The following is a 22,543-nucleotide window of genomic DNA, read 5'->3' on the forward strand; positions in this document are numbered from 1 at the left end:
CAACTCAGCAAGAGGTTTAGACTGTTGTGAAGTTCAGAATAACATTAAAATTAATCTTTAGAAAGTAACAGAATATGCATAAGTTTTTTTCGGGAAGAATTACACACACGTGTGTAAGTGGGAAATGCCCACTTCTTGTCTCGCTGCACAGGACTGATGGAGATCGCTCTCTCGTGTTGCCCAGGCCTGATAGAGGATGCTTGCTTCCTAAAACTCCAAAACGAATCTTACAGAGTTTATTTACCGGCATTTTCGGTATTGCCCTGACGGCTCAGGGGAGGGAGCGGGGATCCCCGCGGCAGGCGGGCTTGGTACCCAGAATGCTGGCAAATAAAACTCTTTTAAGTCTCGCTTTGGAGTTTTATAAAGCAAGCATCCTTTACCAGGCCTGGGAAACATGAGGGAATGATCTCTATCAATCATGTGCAATGAGACAAGAGCTGGTTACAAAATATATTTCCCAATTACATGCGTATGGATAATTTTTCCCAGAAATCTCATGCATATTCTGTTACTTCCCAAGAACTAATTTTACATTACATTTAACATCATTCTGAACTTCACAACGATCAAACCTCTTGCTGAGTTGGAGCTGCCTCGTGTTGTCTGCCTGACCTTGCAGTTGAGATGGGGAAAGGCTGCAAACAGAGGTGATTACAGGAGAAGGTGCTTCTGTTCAGCACAGACCACGCTGAACACAAGATGAAAGTGTCTAGGAAAGCACTATTGGAAAAAAACGTGCTATAAAAACCATGCTATGGGAGGGACATTCTGTTTAACTTACAAAAACCACAGTTACTTGGATGGACTTAATTCTACTTCAGCTTAAATGAATATATCCCACTTTTAGAGCTTTAGAAAGCAAGCATCCTTCATCAGGCCTGGGCAACACGAGGGAGGGAGTGATCTCCCCCAAATCCTGCAGCGGGACAGGAGCTGGGACAGAAGATGTTTCCCACTTTACATGCATACAGATAAATTTCCCCAGAAATCTTACGCATATTCTATTACTTTCCAGAGACTCATTTTAATGTTGTTATGAACTTCACAAGGGTGAAACCTCTTGCCGATTCTGAGCTGGCTCCAGCTCTGCCTGACCTCGCGTTTGAGACAGGGAGAGGCTGAAACAGAGGTGATTACAGGAGAAGACACATCAGTTCAGCACGGATCACACTGAAAAGATGTAAGCGTGTGCGGAGAAGCACTGTTAGAAAAAAACCATGCTTATAAGCCCCTGCTATCGGGGGCCATCCTGCCTAACCGCCCCTCCTCGGTGGCTCTGAGGACGCCGCTTTATCTCCCCTCAGCGCGTCGGTCACTGCTGGGGTGGGGCGGGGGCGGCTGGGGGGGGGGGGGGGGGGGGGCGCGGCCGCCGCGCGCGCTGACGTCGCCTCGGGGCCGCGGCTCGGGGCGCCCAAGATGGCGGCGGCGGGTGACGGGGGCGCGCGCGGCGCAGGTGCCCGGGATCGGAGCGGGGAGGGAGGGAGAGGCGCCTGCCTCGGCGGTGCGAGAGGTCGGGCGGGACGGGGCTGAGGGGGGGGCTTCAGGGTGCCTGGTGGGTTGAAGGGTGTTCTTGCTTAGAGCGGGGAGGTGGAACTGGATGAGCTTTGAGGTCCTGCCCCGTCTTTGGAGACGTTCGTGGTCAGGCTGGACGGGGCTGTGAGCAGCCTGGGGGGTTGAAGATGTTCTTGCTTATGGCAGGGGGCTGGAACCGGGTGAGCTTTGAGGTCCCTTCCAACCGCATCCTTGGAGACATTCGTGGTCGGGTTGGATGGGGCTGTGAGCAGCTTGGTGGGAGGTGTCCCTGTTTATGGAACTAGATGGGCTTTTAAGGTCCATTCCAACCCCATCCTTGGAGACATTCGTGGTCAGGCTGGAAGGGGCTTGGAGCAGCCTGGTGGGGTTGTGAAGGTGTTCCTCCTTATGGCACAGCGGTGGAAGTGGATGAGGTTTAAGGTCCTTTCCTACCCCATCCTTAAAGACATTCACGGTCAGGCTGGAAGGAGCTTGGAGCAGCCTGGTGGGTCGAAGATGTTGTTGCTTATGGCGGGGGTGGAGCTCGGTGAGCTTTGAGGTCCCTTCCAACCCCGTCGTTGGAGACGTTCGTAGTCAGGCTGGAAGGGGCTTGGAGCAGCCTGGTGGGGTTGTGAAGGTGTTCCTCCTTGTGGCACAGTGGTGGATCTGGATGAGGTTTAAGGTCCCTTCCAACCCCATCCTTAAAGATATTCGTGGTCAGGCTGGACGGGGCTGTGCGCAGCCTGGTGGGTTGAAGATGTTCTTGCCTATGGCACGGGGGGTGGAACCGGGTGAGCTTTAAGGTCCCTTCCTACGCGAACCATTCTGTGATTCCAGGGGGAGGAGAGTCCCCTTGGTGTCGCAGGGACCTTCCCCCCAGGCAGGCTCGTCCTGCCGCTGTCGCAGCGGGAGCCCAGGCGTTGTCCCAGGAGCTGTCAGGGCAGGCAGAGGTGGTTGTTTTCCTCGGTGGGGAGAACTGCCAGGCGTCAATCCAGGCTCATTAGAAAGGCTGTGGTTTTCATGCTTAAGCGCTTAAATCCGAGCTCTTTGTTTACCTGGAGCCCTCAGCTGCAGGAAACGCGGGGTTGTTTGCAATAGGAGACGTTGTATGGAACGTTGTATGGAACGTTGTATGGAACGTTGTATGGAACGTTGCACCGGTGCCTGGAAGTGCTCCCAAGGCACAGACAGCGAAAAAAGGCAGAAAAAGCTAAAGGCGATCCGCGTGGCTCCAAAGAATGGAGAGAGGGGGGTTTCTTGTCAAAGGCTGTGCGGTTAAAATTGGGAAGCAGCTTACAAAATTTCTTTCTGAAGTGCTGTTTTGGCTTTCTAAGTCGTACTGTTACCCTGCAGGACTGCACAGCAGCTTGAAGTTGTGCGTATCGATGTTTTGTTGGGTTGTTTTCTTCGAAAAATAAATAGCTTTAAGAAAGCAGTAAAGCGGAACGTTTTCTTTCTAGACAGCATGCTTGTTAACTGAAACTTTTGGTTGCTCGGGTATCCATGATTCCTGTTTTTTCAGGTATTAGATACTCTGAACCTGAAAAAAAGCGGTTGGTAAGCTGTGATCCGATTTAAAAGCCAAGGTATTAATGGCACACTCGAGCACACACACGCGCCTGTATCTATATTAGTAAAACTCCGTACTGCTTTCTAATGTAACTCTTGAGATAGACTATTTTTTAATTAATGTGCCAAACAATTAATTGCAAAAGTGGTGACTACGGGAAAATATTTCCTTTAGTTTATTTTTTAAGTTACAATTTTAAATTTGTTAGCTGTGATAATTATTTAAATTTCTTGTTTACGTAGAACACAAATGGAAGAGCGTATTTTCTTGACTTACAAGTTGTTCTGTTTTGGCATCGAGTACTTTTCAGCTCATGAGTTACCCCAAAATGTACGTTTTGCCAGCCATTCTTAGTGAAACTAAAGAACCGAGAATGTCAGCAAAGTTGAAATGTGTTTCGATGAAAAAAATTCTGTTCCCTACATCTTTATTTTTAGCTTGTGATACTTTCGTGCAAGAAAAGTCTTCTGTATATCTCTTGGTTTTGCAGATAATGCTTTCAGTAGTGCTATTCTGTATGTTAGTACTTGTTATTTTGGATACTTCAGCTTAGGTCTGTGCTAAGAACACACGGGTGCTTGATCTCTGAAGTGCTGGTCAACTAATTCACAGTTTCTTTGTGTGTGTGCACAGGACTGAACCTCCTGAACCACAGGACTGAACAGGGAGAGAAGAATGCAGAAACCAGCACTGAATAACTTTCTTTAGGGAATTTTCACGATTGAGCATTTGGTTATACTATTTTATTCCAGCTGCAGCTTTCTAGTAGGCATGGGAATGAGTATGAAATATTTTTTAGGTTTCTTCACCAGTATGTGTCACTTCGCTCCTGTTTTTTTCTTCCCCGAGCTATTCTGTCTTGCCAAGTCTGGGTTCTAAGCTAAAGTTTTAAAATTTTGTGACTTGTAATCTCAGTACTTTCTGTGCTGTGCCACTTAAAACCTCTGTACTGTCACTTTACTGCTTCATGTTTAGCTGAAGTTTTCTTCGTCTCAGTTTTGTACTTCTAGATTTTCGCAGTCTTTTCAGATATTTCTGTCTTTTTGACCAAACCCTGCATTTTGATTTCTTCACGTTTTCTACAAAGAAAGACTTCTCCCACACCAGGATGTTTCCTCCCCCTCCCCCCTTCCCTTTCTACACACATTGACAACGTAGGTGGGAAAATGTCATGCTGGCTTGGTTGCCGGTGGGGGAGCTGGGGCTTTAGGTTTTTCTCTTCAAGGCACTGATCTTGCGCTTTCGTAGAATCATGTTGCTTTTGCATGAAGAGCTTGATTGTGCAACCCTGGTTTACACAGTGGTTGTCCTGAAATCAGTGGACTACTTTTGTCCACATTCCAACATCGGTTTACATGGAGGCGTGGAAGTAGTTTCACTGTCAATAATATTTTTTAAATGGAGAACAACTTTTCTGACCATGTAATATTAAAAAAAGAGATAAAAATAAGGCACAGTGTTTACGCAGTGACTTAAAAAAAAACCAGAAAGAGTTGACTTGTTAGACTCCTGACTGACAGCATTGCTGTGTGTGACAGCCTCATGGGAAGGGAGGGCTTAGTGTTGTTTTCTGGCCTGCTGGAAAAGACTGTTACTAAGATGCTATGCAGGAGAATCATTTTTCTCTTAGCCTAAAATACAAAGATGAGTCTTGCCTCTTAAAATCCTGCCTGCCATATTTAATTCTTCCAGCACACTTTCATAGGTATTTTTTTAATATTTCAGGAAGAGTTAAGATACATGGTCCAACTCTGAAATTTATGTGAATGTTATCAGTGTTAGAAAAGTTTAGCTTTGTTGGGAAAACAGGTTATCAGATTAGGAAGAGACACGGGATGGTACTAATGGTCTTATTTATAAAGACAGTACAAAAAGCAAACTGTCTGTGAAAGAATATCATTAGCAGCCTATGGATAGACTGGCTTTTAGAAGGAATGAATGTTATGGATGGTAGCAAGCTGAAAACGTTCAGGAAGCCATTATTTTTGTGATCTGTTTACCATATTGCACAAGGGATCTCGACCTCCTGTAATGCACTGTGGCTGGTACTTAATCCTGGAATTACTGAATGGATACCTAGAGGTCATGGCGCCTGAAATTCTTCAGTGTAGGTAATATGGACTGGAGATGACTCTTAAATAAATAGAAAGAGAATTATTAATATAGGCATTTCATACTGTACACACTTTTTCACCACAACTGGCTCAATGTTTTTTTGAGCTGCAGGATAAGACCTACGCAACACATGCAATGCTGGATGTTGGCTGTTCACTTAAGAGATTTATTATTGTAGCCCGTATGTATTGTATCATTTTAAAAGGCACTAGCTGTGGGCCAGTGAACCAAATAAAGCCATTTTTTTGTTAAATGTTTTAACTACAGTTTTTGTCTCAGTACCAGATGAAAAGTAAAGCTCCTTTGCTATCCAGCTGCAACATTTTACCTGTTTCCCTTCCTCAGTTGTGTCATTTAATTGTATGTTAGTGTTCCCTCAATCTAATGCTTGTTCTAACCTTGACATCTGTACTAATTTGTGTCACCTATTCTTGCTAATTTCAGGACTGTAAAAAAGGAAAAATAGTAGCATGTTCCAGGCCAATAGCTGGAATGTAGTCTTCAGAGTTCTGTCCAGGGTTGTCTAAAACACTCAATTTTTGTAGCATGGTTTACTTACCTGTAAAACATAGAGCTGTGGACCTTGATACAGTGAAGTCTAGGACAGGTTCACAGTATGCATGCATTTGTAATGGCATAAATTGCCTTGCTTGTTATAGCCCCTTCGTTCTCCTGATAAATGAACCATTTCATCTGGCAAGCACTGTGTGTAATGATACTGGTGCTGTGTGCTATTTAGCCCTTCTAGTCAGTGACATCATGGGACACAAACACTGCAGATCAAATATAATCACTTCCTGATGCATTGTTTGTCTCTAGATCATATCTCTCAACTAGAGATATTTGAAAGATGGTAAAAACATAAAGAAAGAATGAGTCGCTGTTTCCAATTTTTTTTTAGTTAGAACCTGCCTGTTTCTTTTGAATAAATGCACTTGCTGAAGAAAGCAAATGGAGCAGCTTTGGACAAATACATGTTGTCACGTAAACTTTATTAAAGAATGTAAGCCAGTTCTAGGCAAAGTTTTAGATGATTTTTTTAAGACATGGATTGAAACTGTTAAATGCAGTTTTTTTTATAAAGTTTAAAGCAATTGAGGTAGATATCAGATAGTATTTCTGTCCTAGGAAGATAGTAAATTCTATTTTTCCAGGTCAGTCATTTTTTTCAGAGGTGTTAGACTGACATATTAAAGTGTACTAGTTGAAGATACATTAGTGTAAAAAGCACTGGTATAATATGCTTGCCTGAGCACAAAGGTGCAGTGATTTAATTAAAGGTGTGGTTTAATTAAGGGTTTGAGTTGTATAAAGTCTCATTTGTCTGAACTGTTGGCACTGTGTAAACATAATAACTTTTAAGCAAACATTGCACTTCTGCACCTGTGTTCTTAGGGACAGAATTAAGGAGCATTTTAGAATCACATAATGTGGGTTGGAAAGGACCTTCTGAGATCATCTCATCCAAGGCCCTGCTGTGAGCAGCGACATCTTCCACTAGATCAGGTTGATCAAACCTCCATCCAGCCTGACCTTGAACTCTTCCAGGGATGGGGCATCCACAGATGCTCTGGGCAACCTGTTGCATTTTAGGTTGTCTTTATACCCAAACTTTTAAAAGTGTATTTTAGCTAAATCAGTGCTTCTTTGAAAAAAAACAGACCCAATCTAAACTGTAGCTAGTATGCTTCAATCTTGAGACAGAAGGTGCTGGGTGTATAAGTAGTGGTGTTCAAATCATTCAGCCTGAATGACAAACTGCTGTTGGTGATGTTGATTGTGGCTCCCCATGAAGGCTCCTCTTCCACCTGTTTGGTGGGACTTGGTTGGATGGCGATCATGGTCTTGACCTCAAGCATGAGTTTGGTATATTGACACCTGTGAAACCGATACAGTTGGGTACTTATGAACTGTAACTGTTTTGGTTTGTGGGTTTTTTTTTTCAGTTGGAGATTGAAATACCATGGAGAGAAAATAGTTTGGATGATGTGTTTTGCCAGCATATATCTGTGGTTCCAGTTGTAACAATGGATAAGTGCAAGCACATAGGACGTCTGCGGCTGGCCCAAGATCACTCCATTCTGAACCCTCAGAAATGGCATTGCGTGGACTGCAATACCACCGAGTCCGTGTGGGCGTGCCTCAGCTGCTCCCATGTGGCCTGTGGAAGATACATTGAAGAACATGCATTAAAGCACTTTCAGGAGAGCAGTCACCCAGTGGCATTGGAAGTAAATGAGCTGTATGTTTTCTGTTATCTCTGCGACGATTATGTTCTTAATGATAATGCAACTGGTGATTTAAAACTGTTGCGAAGTACATTAAGCGCAATCAAGAGCCAAAACTATGAGTGCACTACTCGAAGCGGGAGGACTTTGCGTTCTATGGGTACAAGTGATGATTCTTACCTTTCACATGGTGGTGGTGCCCAAGCCTTGCTTCGGAAAGATCGCGTGTTCACAGCTCTCTGGCACCGACGGTGTGCATTGCTGGGCAAAATATTCAGATCATGGCTTGAATTGACACCTACTGGCCAAAGGATGTTGGAAGAAGAAAGGCGTCGGGAAGAAGAAGAAGAAAGAAGGGACAAAGCTAGGAAGAGGAGACAAGAGCGAAAGCGTGAGTTAAAAGCAGAGATGGAAAAGATGCCTCCGAGAAAGAGCAGTCGTTTACAAAATCAGCTTAGAATGTCCTCAGGAACAGCACCCTGCCTGCAAAAGACGTCACAAAACACAGAACCTGTGGCAGAGTTTAAAAAACCATGTACCTCAGATGAAGTAAGATTGAAAAAAATAAGTGACTCTCCAATTAAACGAAGGCCCACAGTGACTCCTGGAGTAACAGGACTGAGAAACCTGGGGAATACATGCTATATGAATTCTATCCTGCAGGTATTAAGTCACTTACTTATTTTTCGAGAATGCTTTTTAAAGCTTGATCTCAATGAAACTCAGGAACTGCTGGCAACAGCAACCAATGGTAAAACCAGATCTTCATCTAAACACCTGTCAGCTGCCTCAATATTACAAGTGAATGAAAACCAAGAGAAAGTAAGGAGATCGTGTTCTGTGAGGCGGCCCAGTTTATCCTCTGGATTAAGTGGAGGAGCATCAGAAAGTAGAAATATGGAACTTATTCAGCCCAGGGAACCCAGTTCAAAGCATATTTCTCTCTGCCATGAGTTGCATACTTTGTTTCAAGTTATGTGGTCTGGTAAATGGGCACTGGTGTCTCCTTTTGCCATGCTCCATTCTGTGTGGAGGCTAATTCCAGCCTTCAGAGGATATGCCCAGCAAGATGCTCAGGAATTTCTCTGTGAACTTTTGGATAAAGTACAGCAGGAACTGGAGACTACAGGGACCAGATACGCAGCTCTCATTCCTGCTTCTCAAAGAAAACTTATAAAACAGGTCTTGAATGTGGTGAACAACATTTTTCATGGACAGCTATTAAGTCAGGTATGCTTTATTTATTTTTTTAAGGTGCGTAATGATTTGCAGTTATGGATGTACACTGGTCAGTGATGGGCACACTTCAAAGGTTAATACATTTATAACTGCGGAGGAGGGAGGATATAATACACATAATTTCAGAAGAAAGGTCGTCTGGGCACTCCTTAGACTTTAAATAGAAGAGTTGCCTGATAAACAAAAAATTGTTAAATATGGTATTTTGCAACTACTGAGAAATATCTGACTTTGCTATTAAGCACCAACTAATTTGCAGGAATAAAGAATTTACAATTCTAAGTATCTAGGTTATCACTATAGTGATACTAGATAAAAAGTGTTACAGAAGATGTTAATCTCATCCCAGTGGAAACCGATTAGGTAATGGATGCCAAGCAGGGAGTTATTCCAGTAAATTACTTGAATCTGAGATTCATTAGTACTGAGTAATTGCCTATCCTGATGCTATATGCAGGAATACTACTTTTCTGTTGCAACACAAAGATGTAGAAAGCTCTGTCAACACAGGAACCAAATCTGTGGGGTGGAGGCAGCAGTTGCTTCCTTTTTTTTCTGCCTGACTACTCTCCTTTTTAATTCTTCTCTGCTTCCTGTTAAGTACTTCAATGTCTCCACTTTTCTGCATGTCCCTTCTCTGTGTGTGTGTGTACAGATGTCTGAAAACTTAACAAACAAATGCTGGTGTCTGGCAAATTACTCTGAAAACGTAACAGTATCGCAGCAAGAACAGGGGATGAGAAAGTCTTGGCCTCCTGGAACTGGTCTTTAAGTATGCATGCACATGTTACTGAGGGAGTGCAGAAGGATTTAGTGGATGTAGAGGTTTAACACAAATTAAGAAGAATGTGGATGTTCCCATTATTCTGCTATTTGACTGATGGTTTAATGTTTTGGTATGTGAAGCTAGAAATCCAAGTTTTGGCTAAGGTAGAGTTGTTTACTGCTGTGATATCTAGAAACTTTAAAATAAGACTTCTAAATAATACAATAGGACCTTTAAAATGAGGGTTGTTTGCAGCATGTTAACTTTTAAGTCATCTTAGGTTTTGTGTAACCACCAGAAACTGTTACTTCTACTAATAAAACCAAGCCATCTTGGCCCAGTGTAAGAGCATGTCTGCTGGTATGCTTCCTCACCTCGGGGTAGTTAACCTATACTATGTGAGTGTTTAGCATATTACATCATTAAAGCTTTGCATTTGATAGTCCTATTCCTCTCCAAAATGGTAACTTTCTTAACAAGTACACTGGCAAGGCTTGGTTGCATTCCAAGCCTTCTTGCTGGACTAATTTCTTGGAAAAAATCTTTAAAGGCTCTGCAGACACAAGCGTTATTTCAGTTGTTTCACTTCTTTCACGTGTTTTTAGCTTTATTACGTGAAGAGGTTTGTGACAAGGAACCTTCTCACCTTCCTGAAACCAGGGAGGAGAATAGCGAGAATTCACTAAAGTGTCATTGAGTAAGACTGAAAGGGAATTGAACAGGTTTTAGCTGTGCTGTGACTTCTCTGACTACAACACACAGCTATTTTACTGCAGCTGGGCAAGGAAAATACAGCCTTGATGAACTTCAGAACGCCTAAAGTGAAAGAGACAAGGAAAAGAAAATTGAGGCTGTAGTAATTTCTCCTTGGCTCATCTGGCAGTCCCCCAGTGTCCAGCACTGTAGCTCTTGATGTTCTTTTTGTCTTCTGCTGCTCATTTATTCCAATTTAGTCTTCACTAGCGCTTTTGAACATGAAAAAAGCAAAAGGTAACCCCTGAAGATTTAAGTGTCCTCGGTAACATTTATTCACGTTATCGTAATGATTCAGACCTTACTTTGCACATGGAAGAATGAGCTTTAAAAACTGCTGGGCAACTCCTTTCCTCTCCTTGGTAGAGGATTCCTGCATCATGATTTTGCTAGACTTTGTCAGAACTGGCACAAACTGCTGTAATGCAGTTAACAAAAAACACAAGAAAACATCCACGCAGGGGTGAAGAAAAACGTGGAAGATTTCTTGCTGTGCCATCACATCTTTGACAATGTTAGCTTTTAAAAACAAGGAGTATACCTGTTGTCCTTGTAGTCTTAACTTTACCTACCTAAAGGCTGTAACAGAGTTTATCTCTAGAAGATATTTAGACCCGTAGCCTGCTGTGTTTCTTAAAAATAGGTATTTTAGTCTGGAGTATTTAATAAGGTACATCTTAATTCAGTGAATAAGGGGAATTGAGAAGCTTGTTTTGGTGCGATAGTTGCCTTCCATTTTAGGATCACTGAAGAGGTTACTATACTGACTATCCCTTTGTACTGAAAATCTTAGTTAAAATATTTGAATCTGTGAGATACTGAAGTGCAATGAAGTCAATCTTGACCTTCAAACTTCAGGAATCCTATGAACTACTCGATACAGTACACAGAGGATCATTTACAGTGCAGATAAGCTGTATGTTTACTTAGGTTTCACATTACTTTAGCATGTGCAAGAAAACATTTTTCCCTCTTCTCTCTGTTCTGTTTAAACTTGAAGGGAAGTCAAAATCCTCAGTTTGGCATCATTCTGTTGCTATTGAGATGGCTGCCTGGTGCAGCACTGTGACTGAATTTAGGATATAAGATTAAGAAATGAGAGGTGTGTGAGAATCTTATCAGGTTATTTTTCGATAACTAGAGGGCCATTTTAGACTGTATTTTTTAAGATTTTAATATTCAATTAATAGTTTAATATAGGCTCAGACAAAAAGTCTTGAGTCTAGACTTTCAAGACATCACAAATGGTGAAAAAATAGAAATGTGTTTCTGATACAGCTGATTTGGAGGCACTCTTGACATTAGAGTATAGCGCACATAGGTCCCAGATGAATTGCCCAGAATAACTGTCCCCTAGTTTAACCCATGTAGTCCGAATCTTTCAAGAACTAAGAAGTCGTATTTCCTGAAGAAAAAAGATACTGGATGTTTTGTGTACCTTGTGCAGTTTGGCCACTATTTTGGTAATACCTTAAAAACTTCTTAAAGTTCAAAATAAGCCTCATGTCATGAGAATTATTGGTGGAAATAAATGATTTCTGTAAGCCAGACAAGAGTATTTATCAACACCAATGGATAGGATCCCCCTGAGCTTCCCTTCTCCAGGTTGAACACTCCCAGCTCCCTCAGCCTCTCTTTGTGTGTCAGAAGCTCCAAGCCCTTTCATAGTCCTTGTGGCCCTTTGCTGGACTATCTCCAGTAAGTCCGTCTCTTCTGCTGGGAAAGGCAGAACTGGATGTGACGAAGCTGGTGAGGGGGCTGGAGAACAGGCCTTATGAGGGACGGCTGAGAGAGCTGGGGTTGTTTAGCTTTGAGAAGAGGAGGCTGAGGGGAGACCTCATTGCTCTTTACAACTACCTGAAAGGAAGTTGTGGAGAGGAGGGAGCTGGCCTCTTCTCCCAAGTGACAAGACGACAGGAAATGACCTCAAGCTCCGCCAGGGAAGGTTTAGGCTGGACATTAGGAAAAAATTTTCATGGAAAGGGTCATTGGGCACTGGAACAGGCTTACCAGTGAGGTGGTTGAGTCCCCTTCCCTGGAGGTGTTTAAGGGACGGGTGGATGAGGCACTGAGGGGGCATGGTTTAGTGTTTGATAGGAATGGTAGGACTCGATGATCTGGTGGGTCTTTTCCAACCTGGTGATTCTAAGATTCTATGGTTCTATGATTTAGAGCTCGAGCTACATCTCACCAAGCTGAGGAGAGGGGAAGGATCCTATCACCTCCCTCACCCTTTTTGCAATGCTCTGCACAGCAGCCCTGGAGACTGTTGGCCTGCTTTGCTATAAGGGCAGCTTTCTGGCTCCTGGTCAGCTTGTCCCCAGGATCCCGGGAGCTGCTTCTGAGCCTGTCCTGGTGCCTGGAGTTATTCCTGCCCAGGCACAGGACTTGTCATTTCCCTTTGTTGGACCACGAGGTTCCTGTTGGCCCGTGTCCCCAGCCTGTCCTGCTTCCTCTGAAAGGCACCATGACCCTCTGGTCTACCAGCCACTCCCTCCAGGTTTGTGTCCTTTGCAGACTTGCTGAGATTTGAATAGAATCAGCCTGAGTGTGGACTGCTGGGAAACACCACTAGTGGCTGGGCTCCAGGTGCATTTCACGCTGCTGACCACAGTGCATTGAGCCTGGAAGTTCATTCCATTTTCAGTCTGCCTCACGTTTTTTCTAGCCTGCATGTGATAATTTTATCCGTGGGCATATTCTGGGATGCAGTGTTGAAAGCTTCACTGAAGTAAAGATAAAGAACATCCACTGTTTTCCCCTCATCCACTGCTTATCTGTACAAGTTATCTCTTTGTAGGAAGAAAGCTGTCACGTTGGTCAAGCATGATTTTCCCATTATAAATCCATGGTGTCTGGTCCCAATCATCATCTTACCCTTAATATCTTTGGAAATGGTTTCCAGGATTATTTGTTCCATGAGTCTTCCCACAGATCAAGGTGATGCTGATAGGCTTGTAGGTCCCCATACGCTCTTTCATGAATACAGGAGTGACACTTGATTTATTCCTGTCCTCAGGAACCTCCCCTCATTGCCATGACCTTGCCAGGACCTTTCAAAGATGGCCTTGCAATGCCATCAGCTAGCTCATTCTGCTCTTTCAGTTTCTTTTAGTTTGTAATTCTAGGCAAGCAGAACAATCAGTATTTTCTGTGGTTAAAAAAGACCCACTGAGGGAGAAATAAAAAATAAGGTTTGTGCTGATTTATGTGAAAGCTGCTTGGCTACATAGTTTAGATAATTCAAGAAAGAAAATTTAATGTTTTTACTATGAATATGGTGTTTTACCAAACTAATGCAGTAAGTAGTTGATGATTTCTTTATATAGTGCTGTTGCTTAAATTGGAATTTCACATAAATGATCAAAGAAATGGTAAGCCAGTGTAGTTTTAACGTCTTTTTGGAGTGGTGAGGAGCCCTTTAGAAACTGTTTTGCTTGGGGTAGTTTTTGAAAGTCTCTTGAGGGTTCCACTGCTTTTTAATCCGGTGCCTTACATAAAGCTCTTTGCCTAGATTTCTGCTACAGCAGCAGCAAACAGCAGTGAAAGTGAGCAGTGGCTGTGATGATTTAATAACGAGTTTCCTCTACAGCAAAGTCGTGATGAGTTACTGTTTCTTCTTAGGACAAACCTATCTTGGGCTATGAGTTTTTTTTCCCAATAATTCACATTTTATTATAGTAATGCCTACTAAGAACTAGCTTTTGGTATCTGTAGGCATACTTGGAAAAAAAAAAACCCAAATGGTTTCATTACTTACTGATCATGTTTAAGGTGGACTCTGAGAGAAGTGCTTCCCCCCAGCCCTCCTCAGCATGGCAGAATAATGTGCACTGCTCAGGGAAATAAACGTGCCAAGAGCCAGACAAGTGACTTAGGTTCTAACCAACATAATACGTACATTATGTTTAAAGTTTTAAAAGGCAGTGCCTCTCCTTACAAGTCTTGCTCCATTTATTTGCTCAATCCGTGCATTTCAGGACAGTTTGGCCGATGGAAGCAGCAATGTGCAATCTTTAAGTCATCTGAAGCCCTTCAGTTTTGGATAGCATGCTGTTAGTTCAGGATTGAGGGAGAATGCTGAGCGTGACTGTCGTGCAGTACTGCATATTAAAGCTCACACTGAACAGACTTTATTAAAAACTATGAGAACTCCAGGTAGGTCATAGGAAGATTTGCACTTAGACCTGTATGCTGATTTCTGTCTTCTGGTGTTGGTCTGTGGGCTTTTATGTGTTGCCTGAATCACAGAATGGTTGTTGAGTTACCTTCCAAACAGATGAAGGTGACATTTTAAGTTAATCTATAGGAGGCCATTGAAACGCAGACCACAGCTTGCTGTTATGCTTGTTTTACTCTGTCGCATAGCTACAGATTATTTTGATGATGGTGTATACTCGTCACTGCAAAGCTAAGTTATTTTTATAACTGAAGAAATACAGTGTGGACTGTCATGTGGAATTCCATATTATAGCAGCATCCGAGAGATCCCTTTCTACTTTTGATTAGTTTGCTGTGGAAAATTTCAATTGCTACTCTTTCTATATGTGTCTTGTATGGTGGAAACTTTAGTAGTGAAAGCACAAAAACGAGACTGGCCAAATAACTGTTGTTAAGTACCAAGGAAGAATTAGAGTAGAGTTGGTAACAGTTGTCTTTCTTCCATGCTGTTGCAGGAAACAGGCACAACAGTTGATGATGGAGCTGGCTGCTTCTGCAGCAGTATGTTAACTGTTTTCTTTGGCTGCATTTAGGCGGAATGCCATCTGGGGCAGTGCTGTCCATCAAATTATTGTGGGCACAATGATGCTTGTCTGAGAGGCCTCCATGCTTAGCTTGAATCAAGTGATTTGATCCAGCTCTTTTCAGTCACCTTTGGCCCATGATTGAATACTGAGCTTTAACCAAACAATTCTGTATATTGCCCATGTTCCAAGGCACAAGAAGGTGGCCAGGGCAGAACATAAGGCAGAGTTTTCAGACTAGCTAAAACCCAGTAATTTACTTTCTTTGCTTTAATGTAAACTTCTTGTGTAGCTTTGTTATAAATTATAGCATTAAGACTTCCTAAAATAGCAATTGTGGAAAATAATGGGGAGGTGAAATCAAACTCTGAATTTGTAAAATATAGTTATACACAGATATATATCAGTAACCAGATTACTAGAGCAGACTCACTTCCCTGTTACTGTCGCATATATTCATACCAAAAAAGTTACACTGGGTAGGTGCACGAAGTTTTTGTCGCTCCTTTGAACTAATGTTTGAGGGTTCTTTGTTTTGCTTTGTTTTGTTTTGTTTTTTTTTTTTAATTAAGAACTTCACATTGTGTTCAACCAACTTCTGAGCAGTTTATATGATTTCACTGCTTTTCTTGAGAAAAGAGAATCTGGGTTGTACTGCGTGAATGCTTGGGGAATCTGAGATAAAGGAGTCCTGTTTAGGGCAGGAAGATATGATGTGAGTGTTGTCAAACCTGTGCTCATGGACAGGCCGGTGCAGATGGATTCCACAGAAGGGCAGGGATCCTCCTACTTGTTGAGTAATCAAATCTGTAAGCTCAGGCCTGGCTAAGAAAAATACTTCCAACCTTTGTTCCTGCCGTGATTTACCACTGAGTGAGAGTGTGTACAGGCGCAGTTAGTGTACAGTGGCCGATAGGGTTGGGTGTATGCTTATCCAAATAAATCATGTTACTCACCTGTAGGAAAGTATGCAAATGCCAGATAACTCTTCAAGAGTTTAACTCTCCTGCAGCCTCATGGTGAGGAGTGTCCTGCATTTGGGGAAATGAGTACAGCTTTATGCCAGTATGGGGTTTTGATAACACAAATCAGCTTCACAGTTATGTGATGAGTTCATAAGCAGCACTACAGCATTAGTTTATCTTTTAGGTTTTTGAGAGGCAAAAATTAGAATCTGGATCGATTATTTTCTATTTTGGAATAGTACTTATTAACTAGTTGGGAAGAGGATCTTAAATAAGTAGATTGTTACCATTACACACTGAATTAAAAATCTCAGAACTTGTTAATATTGTCTGTACTGAGTTAATTTACATACTTCATCCTGCGCCCATTAATCTTCAGTGTGTATTCATGTGCCACAAATTCTTAAGTAATTCGTCAATTAAATAAACTTTTGGCCCAACAAAATCACCTATTTGTACAGCAGAAACCTATTAGTCATTCTGTGTTTGTTCTGGAGTGAGCTTGAACTGTGGCCAAACATATCATTTTGTCTCCAAGTCTAGATTCCAGCTCTGAATTACTAAAAGTTTGTGGCTTTGAAACGTTGCCAGATGTTAGCACTTACAGAAGAAACTCCTGTCAGTGTAAATTAAAACAGAAGATTCTCTTCTTTTCTGCCATGTAAGTTTGAAGTTTTATTTTCTAAGAACAAGGCAGTGGCGTTGTCTTCTCCTTGGAACTTAAAGCAGCTTTCCACACTCCACTGCTGTAACATGTATGCTGTAACACCAATAGACATGGGCACGAGGTAGCTAACGCGTGGATTGTGTATAAGCTGTTGTAGGTAATGAATGCATTAAATAATTACTCACAGATACGTAGGAGGAAGGTACCATAAGATAATAGGTCTGTCCTTATATAAATGATCATGAAATACCAGGCAAAGCAGGTGAATAATTATCTAACAGCAAACTTTCAGAGGAAAAGAAAGGAGCGCTTGAATAAAACAAATGTATCTTTACACTTGTGTAGGCTTACCAACTTCTCTGAAGCCATCTACACTGAATTTCTGTAGAACAGCAACACAAAGGCGTGCCTGTGAAATAACAGTACTTGGATCCCTCGTAGATTTTCATTCTTTTATTCCTACGTCTTTATATTAGTTGTTCCAAACAACTTGTGATATTTTTCTAAATGGGAAGCATGCTTAAAAAGAGATTTGGCAATTTTTTACCCTTGTGGTGCAAACTTAAGGAGGTATTTCGTATTCCATTTACTGTGAAACGTGAATAGTGGTGTCTTGTCATCACCTGACTGTTACTCTGAGCTGATTAATTACATTATCTTGACAGTCCTTTATGAAAACTTTGCATTACTTATCTTTTTGGTGGGAAAATGTAATTGTTGAGGAAGGGAGTGGGAGTGTGTTGGATACTTATGGGAGTTCTGTCAGAGCTATCTATCTATCTGAGCCTATTAAAATTCAACTTATTTTCAGATTGTGTCTTTTCTAGAGCAGTGAGGTGAGACCTGCTTGAGTTAGCGGTCAGTTGCAACTTCTAAGCCAATAAATTCACTAACAGTAGCTACTCTTCAAGATTGTATTGTACTTTGTTGTATTGAACATACCAAGGTGAACATATCTTCAGTCTCACACACACACACTTGATACTTACTAATATTTCTTTATAGCCTTTGTAAAATATACTTGTTACAGTCTGAATGGAGTTTCACTGCTGCATAGGCTCAGCTGCTAATAGATTTAATTCATCCACATGAGGTCCCTTCTACTTGAACAAGCTTTTAGAAGACGTTGCAAATCAACACCTAATGTGTTGCCATTCCAGTGCAGAAGAGCTACTGCTTTTAACTTACTCTCCTCAATACTGAATGTTATCATAAATTAATTGTTCTCAGCTGTATTATCTGCATTTTCCAGGTTGGCTCACTTCTCAACATTTTATTTACATTGTCTTTACTGCTTGTCCTTTCCCTAGTGTGACGATGGATCCACTTACTGAAAGAAGAAATAAATTAATTTTACCTGTTAATTTTTCTTTGAAGAAGTGTGCTTCCTAATCCAGGCTTCCCTGGAAGACTTAAAAAGTAAGAAGGATATGACTTTAAAATCCCCAGGAGTTTGGTTTTGGTTGGTTTCTTTGTTCTTGTTATTGTTTTTTGGTTTTTTTTTTTACATTACCTTAAACTATGATTTCTCTCTTTCACATACATTTTCCTTTTTGGAGTGTTTCTTTTTGGAGAAAAACCTCCCGAGACTCCACCAGCTGCTTTTTCTTGGACAGTCCCATAACAGACCATTTTGACACTGCTTTTGTTTCTCAGTAGAACATAAGAACACTTACTTATTGTGGTAACGGTATTGGACATGCTGCTTCAGAGAAAAGAAACAGGATGTATAGTTTTGTTAGTTAACTATGTCTTGCCTTTGGCTGCATCAGTTATCTCTGCATCTGTCATTTTTTTTTTTTTTTAAGAGCTATGTTATGGAACACTTTTAGCAAAGTAAGGTTTTGAGTGTAAGCAACTGGTGAAAAATTGTTTTACAGGTTACATGTCTTGCCTGCGACAATAAATCAAATACCATAGAACCTTTCTGGGACCTGTCCCTGGAGTTTCCTGAGAGGTACCACTGCAACGGCAAGGAGGTGTCGCCTCAGTATCCATGTCTCCTAACAGAAATGCTGGCCAAGTTTACAGAAACGGAAGCTTTGGAAGGAAAGATATATGCATGCGATCAGTGCAACAGTGAGTAAAGGCAGTATGTACTCACGCATACATTCTCTGTGTACGATGTAAAGTAAACTGACTGTGAAAGTGTGGAAGGAAAATGCTAAAAGTCTTAAAAGCATGTTGCAAACAAAGTCCTGGTGTGGTCACTTGACAGCTATTACTCACCATCTACATGATGGAATTGTTCAAAGGATGTTTTAAAGTGTGATGCTTCTTGTAGATAAAGTCTTATCACACACTAATGGGGATTCTGATACTCCCAGCTGAAGAACAGATCAGCTTTTTAAATTAAGGTAATTAACATAGATGACCGCAAGTATTTTGCACTTGCATAATAAAATGATTCTTGCAAAATGGCTCTCGGAGTGTATCCTTTGTAAGGAGGCACAGACAGTAGCTATGTAGGTCCACACAAGTTTGGTGGATAAATCTTAGACTGAAATACAGGCTGTTATCGAGATTTGTATTGTGTAACTGTGTGTTTGGCCTCAGCAAAACGAAGGAAGTTTTCTTCTAAACCAGTTATACTCACAGAAGCTCAGAAGCAGCTTATGGTGTGTCGACTACCTCAGGTTCTCAGATTACACCTTAAACGGTTTAGGTAAGTAGTACCAAAACAAACAGTGTTGCAAACTGAACAATTCAGTCCTGCTTTTTCATTGTTTGGGATCAGTGTTTTTCAGCATCAGTTTAATTTCAGTACAATGAGAAATAGTTATTGGAAACTTCTTTTTCTTATTTAATGTAAACATCAATAAGATATACTCTAAGTAGAGAATTGACCTTTTGGATTCCATCTCCTTGCTACTTTAATACCAAAAATATTTAATCCTTTTCAGTCAAAACCTACTAACCTTGCTGTGAACTCTGTTGGTAAATTTAATCTCGTGTTATCTCCAGATAAAGTAAATGCGCATATTCACTAACGTACAAACCAAGATTGCATTCAGTGGAAGTCTCACATACCCTTCATCTTAGCAAATACATTAATGCATTGGCCTGAGAGTGAGGGAGTAGAGACTGCATCTCCTTGAACTCTTGATCCATGCATTAGTACAGTCTGTCCCGAATACAAAGGAAACTGAAAATGAGATAGAAAACATGAGAAATACCTGTAAGAGATAATATGTGGGAAGTACTTGCCACTTACCATTACACAGATCTTAAGTTGGATATTTCAGAAGATGAGAATTGTAGGTACTGCAGACACATTTTAAAAAGTCTTGAAATGCAGGAAAAGTGGAGGAGAAAGGCTAGGAGAAAAGGTGTGCAAATTAGCATTTAATCTGTGCATGAGCGGTATGTTAAACCATAACGCAGAATGCCATATTCTTTCTTTGAAAAAAATGCAAGTTTTCATTTGACTTGACTTTTCAGCTGGTCAGGACGCAATCATCGTGAGAAGATTGGTGTACATGTTAATTTTGATCAAATGCTGAACATGGAGCCTTACTGCTGCAGAGAATCCCTCAAGTCCCTCTTACCCGAGTGCTTTATCTACGACTTGTCTGCTGTGGTGATGCATCACGGGAAAGGATTCGGCTCAGGGCACTACACTGCCTACTGCTACAACTCGGAAGGAGGTAGGAACTAGCTGTGAAACAGGGAGTGCGGGAGAGCAGGGGGTTCCTAGTACTAAACTGGTGTAAGGTTCCTGGCTTTTCTCAGAGGCCAGAGGGAGTCATTTGTAGCTGCACTGCCTGGAATGAGAATTGCAGTTCTGTACACCAAAACTGCTCAGTTCTTGTATTGGCTTGTTAAATGTGTTCTGGCTATAAACTCTCAAATCTGAGGAAGCTAAGCTGGGATTTTAAAATGTAGAGGCAAATATACTAGCTCAACTGAAACAGATTACTGTTTCTACACAACTTGTTAAAAGAGACTCACCAAGTAATTATGAAATCCAGTGCAGTTGCCTCAGATCAGTGTCCTGATGATTTTTTTTAATGTGTTTCTTCACTGCAGGATTTTGGGTACACTGCAATGATTCAAAACTCAACATGTGCACTATGGAAGAAGTATGCAAGGCTCAAGCTTACATTTTGTTTTACAGTCAGCGACTTACTCAGGCAAATGGACGTGGTAAAATACCATGTCCCAGCACAGCTGCAAGTCAGCAGCACACAGAATTAGCTGACTGTTCCATGGACAACAGTAGCAGCTGATCCAAAGCCAGTTAACTGTGTGTATGGTAAAAGATTGAAATGTTGTAGCTATATATTTTTAAATGAAATTGAAGTACGGTATTGTAATTTTTTTACTTTGAATCTGTGTACAATGTTTATATACTTTTGTATTAGTTAAAGTGCTCTTTACAATTGTTAGTAAAGGTTTTTATTGACAGTAAGTACCTAGAATTTCAATACAGCTATTTTTTTAAGAAAAAAAGATTTCTATTTGCATTTAAACTCTTACCTCAGGTGGCTTTTTTTAAGCTGTTTTTGTATTTTGATGATCTTTTTGAATTGGCTTAGAAAAATCAATTTCAATGGGCAACGGATGTTTCTCTGGTTAATTTTCTATACATGCTTGTATACATCTTGTAGGATAGTTCTAATGATATCGTGATTCTTACTGTCTGCAGGAACTGCCACTAGGTCTTAAAATATTAACATTCACCAGGAATGAATGTTTTTCACGTCAAAATAGTAACTGAACTTTCTGTGGGTAACTTTCTGTGTATTCTTCATGACTGAAATGATAATTTTGCAAGCTTCAAGGGAGCCACGCTAAAGATATGTTGATAGAATCTCTTAAAATCTGAAAAGGAGGAAGCAGAGCATGTACCATATTTTCATGTACGCATGTAACAGAAGCATTCAGTAACACAAGAATGTATCTTTGCCAAGCCTTAACAAGTCTGATGACTTGAAACTCAAGTGCCAAATTCAAAGTACAGACTTTGAAACCAGGGACTTATTATTCCAGTAAAATAAAAAAGCTTTCTTAAAATCACAACACAACACTGACATTGCTGTGAGAACATTAGCACCCCCTTTCTTGCCTTGGACATTAAATTGTAGCAAGCGTCTGTCTTGGTAACCTCCAACACAGACCACCACGATGAAGCTGTAAAATTAGTATGAAAGCATTTTCAGTCTGACTGGTTTCATTAACTACAACTGCTGTACCTTCTCCACAGTCCTACCCCTAGCATTAACAGAACTGTGCATTGAGGAGAATCTAACAAGCAGGAATTATCAGTCGTTCTCCATATACAGGAGTTAATGCCAAGTAAATTTTTATTGTGAAGTTATTTTGCATAAGTCCTATGCAAATTGTTACCTCATCTTCTGCAAAGTTTATACCTCAATAAAATGCCTTGATGTGGACAGAAAACCATGTGTGTACTGGAATTGGTTCCTACATGATTGTTACAATTTCTTCTTTAAGTTATCTTTGAACTTTGTCTAACATGAGTTAAAGCAAGAACTATAAGACTGCTTTGGCTATCTGCCACTGATTTAACAGCTGGCTTTATTCATGACTTTACCTTTCACTAGCCATGGAGTGGTTTGGGTCAGTAGGAACCTTAAAGATCCAGTTCCAACACCCCTGCCATGAGCAGGGACACCTCCCACCAGACCAGCTGTTCCTGGCCCCAACGATCCTGGCCTTGAACACTTCCGCGGATGGACCATCTACAGCTTCTCCGGGCAAACTGTGCCAGTGCCTCACCGTCCTCACAGTAAAAAATTTCTTCCTAATATCTAATGTAAATGTCCCCTCTTTCAGCTTAAAGCCATAACCCATTGTCCTGTCACTGAACACCACGATAAAGAGCCCCTTCCCAGCTTTCCTGTTGGCCCCCTTCAAATACTGGAAGGCCACTATGATGTCTCCCTGCAGCCTTTTCTCCTCCAGGCTGAACAAGCCCAGTTCTCTCAGCCTGTCCTCTCAAGGGAGGTGCTCCAGC

The 22,543-nt window shown here is 41.3% G+C and overlaps 1 protein-coding gene across 1 annotated transcript; it reads left to right on the forward strand.

The window, feature by feature from the left end:
- Positions 1 to 1,405: 1,405 nt before the first annotated feature.
- USP44 (ubiquitin specific peptidase 44) lies at positions 1,406 to 21,966 on the forward strand. Its single transcript, XM_069853323.1, has 6 exons — positions 1,406 to 1,456; positions 7,147 to 8,658; positions 18,444 to 18,642; positions 19,120 to 19,228; positions 20,005 to 20,210; positions 20,593 to 21,966. Exons 2-6 carry the CDS (start codon positions 7,228 to 7,230, stop codon positions 20,790 to 20,792), a joined length of 2,145 nt encoding a protein of 714 aa, XP_069709424.1. The 5' UTR covers positions 1,406 to 1,456; positions 7,147 to 7,227; the 3' UTR covers positions 20,793 to 21,966.
- The last annotated feature ends 577 nt before the right edge of the window (positions 21,967 to 22,543 follow it).

This window comes from Phaenicophaeus curvirostris, chromosome 1 (genome assembly GCF_032191515.1).
Source record: "Phaenicophaeus curvirostris isolate KB17595 chromosome 1, BPBGC_Pcur_1.0, whole genome shotgun sequence".
Classification (NCBI taxonomy): Eukaryota; Metazoa; Chordata; class Aves; order Cuculiformes; family Cuculidae; genus Phaenicophaeus; species Phaenicophaeus curvirostris.

Bases quoted from the DNA above. Each gene is read 5' to 3' on its own strand.
- USP44 (XM_069853323.1), top strand. From the start codon at position 7,228: ATGGATAAGTGCAAGCACATAGGACGTCTGCGGCTGGCCCAAGATCAC. The intron at 8,659-18,443 runs GTATGCTTTATT...ATTGTTTTACAG, and splicing joins ATGGACAGCTATTAAGTCAG to GTTACATGTCTTGCCTGCGA. The intron at 20,211-20,592 runs GTAGGAACTAGC...TCTTCACTGCAG, and splicing joins CTGCTACAACTCGGAAGGAG to GATTTTGGGTACACTGCAAT.